Source organism: Hibiscus syriacus, unplaced genomic scaffold, assembly GCF_006381635.1.
Source record: "Hibiscus syriacus cultivar Baekdansim isolate YM2019G1 unplaced genomic scaffold, ASM638163v2 tig00005939_pilon, whole genome shotgun sequence".
NCBI lineage: Eukaryota > Viridiplantae > Streptophyta > Magnoliopsida > Malvales > Malvaceae > Hibiscus > Hibiscus syriacus.
The window spans coordinates 1,300,887-1,302,474 of NW_024062073.1; the positions used below are offsets into that span (position 1 = coordinate 1,300,887).

General features: G+C 38.9%; 1 protein-coding gene across 1 annotated transcript; it reads left to right on the top strand.

Annotated features, from left to right (window-relative positions):
- Window positions 1–435: 435 nt before the first annotated feature.
- LOC120200317 lies at window positions 436–777 on the top strand. The gene has a single exon (XM_039201191.1). It carries the CDS (start codon window positions 436–438, stop codon window positions 775–777), a length of 342 nt encoding a protein of 113 aa, XP_039057122.1.
- Window positions 778–1,588: the final 811 nt, after the last annotated feature.

Below are 1,588 nucleotides of genomic sequence, written 5' to 3' on the forward strand. Positions count from 1 at the left end.
TAGTTTGAAACATAATGAATAGTCGGGTGACCATTTTATAACTTTTAATGGTCGAGGGACTCAATAAGGCAACTCCTTGTAGTCGGAGACTACTTTATAACTTTTAATAGTTAGAGGACTCAACAAAGAAATATCCTATAGTTAGGGAATCATTTGTGTATTTTACCCTAAAAATAATTATCAAATGTAAACATATGATCTTATATTTGGTTTTAATATCAAATAAATGATAAATTAAAGGTAAAAATAAATCTGACCGACACATGAATAAATTTGATAGTATTTTTTACACTTACGTCAATGATCTCACGTGTCTAACGCCTTTATTAAAATCCATGCAACTTGTACAAAAGCTTCAGGTATTCCTTCTTTACAGTTATAGTATTAATCTTCAAACAAGTTCCATATTTCCCCCCCTCATTTGTACTCTCAAAAATGTCGAAAACCATGGATTCGAGCGGAACTTCCCAAGAGATCACTTATCCTTTCGCATGCACTCGATGTCCGAGAAGATTCGCTTCGTGGCACGCCTTGGGGGGACACCAAAACGCTCACAAGAAGGAAAGAAACGAGGAGCAGCGACTGTACAACGAGCGGCGCTTCGCATTCAAGAAGCGGTCTCCTCCGATGGTGACTATTCCAACTGCGGAACCGGTGATCATGATACTGAACAGTTACTCTTCGGCGGGTAACAATTTGTGTCGAGAAATCAAAGACTCGCGTACTCGTAACGAGGGTGGTAACAGGAAGGGAGTGGTGTTGAACTTGTTTGTGTAACCCTCTCAGACCGATGCGGATAGTCCGATCCGATCTGGAGTGTCACATTAGGGCCACCGGAGCAACCCACCGTAGAAATAGCGAAAACTTTAAAACTTTTCTTAAAACATGTAAAATCATAAAATGATTTATTATTTTTCAGAAATAAAACGGGTTTATCAGACTCTGATATAAAAACAAAATACAATCTACATGCCCCCTAATCACATGTACCATACTCTACAAACAACGCCGGAAGAGCTCCCTTATTGAATTCGATAAATGCACTGGTATAATTCTTTTAACCTGCAATGGTGAGTAATAGAGTGAGCTTCAGAAAGCTCAGTAATACAGAACTACCAGATGATGCTACATGACATGCAGATAAATGAGAAGCCATAATTTCCTTATTGAATCAAACGTATATCAATTGCGGAATAATATGGGGTTCCATTAGTAGTTCATCGAGTAGAAGCCATGAATCTCAGTTCATAAGAAACCTTTCATACTATCACATTTTCATGAGGTCGAATAGGATGCCTAGTGTGTTCCATCAGTACGATAAAACCATAATAGGTACACTAATCAAATGATAGTTCAGTAAAATCCCATAAACCATACTGTAGTGGAGCTTTTTTAAACTCGTATTTTAAAACCATTTTACAAAGAGTTAACCTAAGGGAAGATCTTAGGGCCTGAGAGCCTACCCAAGATAGATTTCGGGGCCGTGGGGCCTACCTAAGAACACATCTTAGGGCTGCAGGGCCTACCCGAGAATGATCTTAGGGTCGCAGAGCCTACCTAAGAGTCACATTAGGTCCATAAAAATTTT

Bases quoted from the DNA above. Each gene is read 5' to 3' on its own strand.
- LOC120200317 (XM_039201191.1), top strand. From the start codon at position 436: ATGTCGAAAACCATGGATTCGAGCGGAACTTCCCAAGAGATCACTTAT.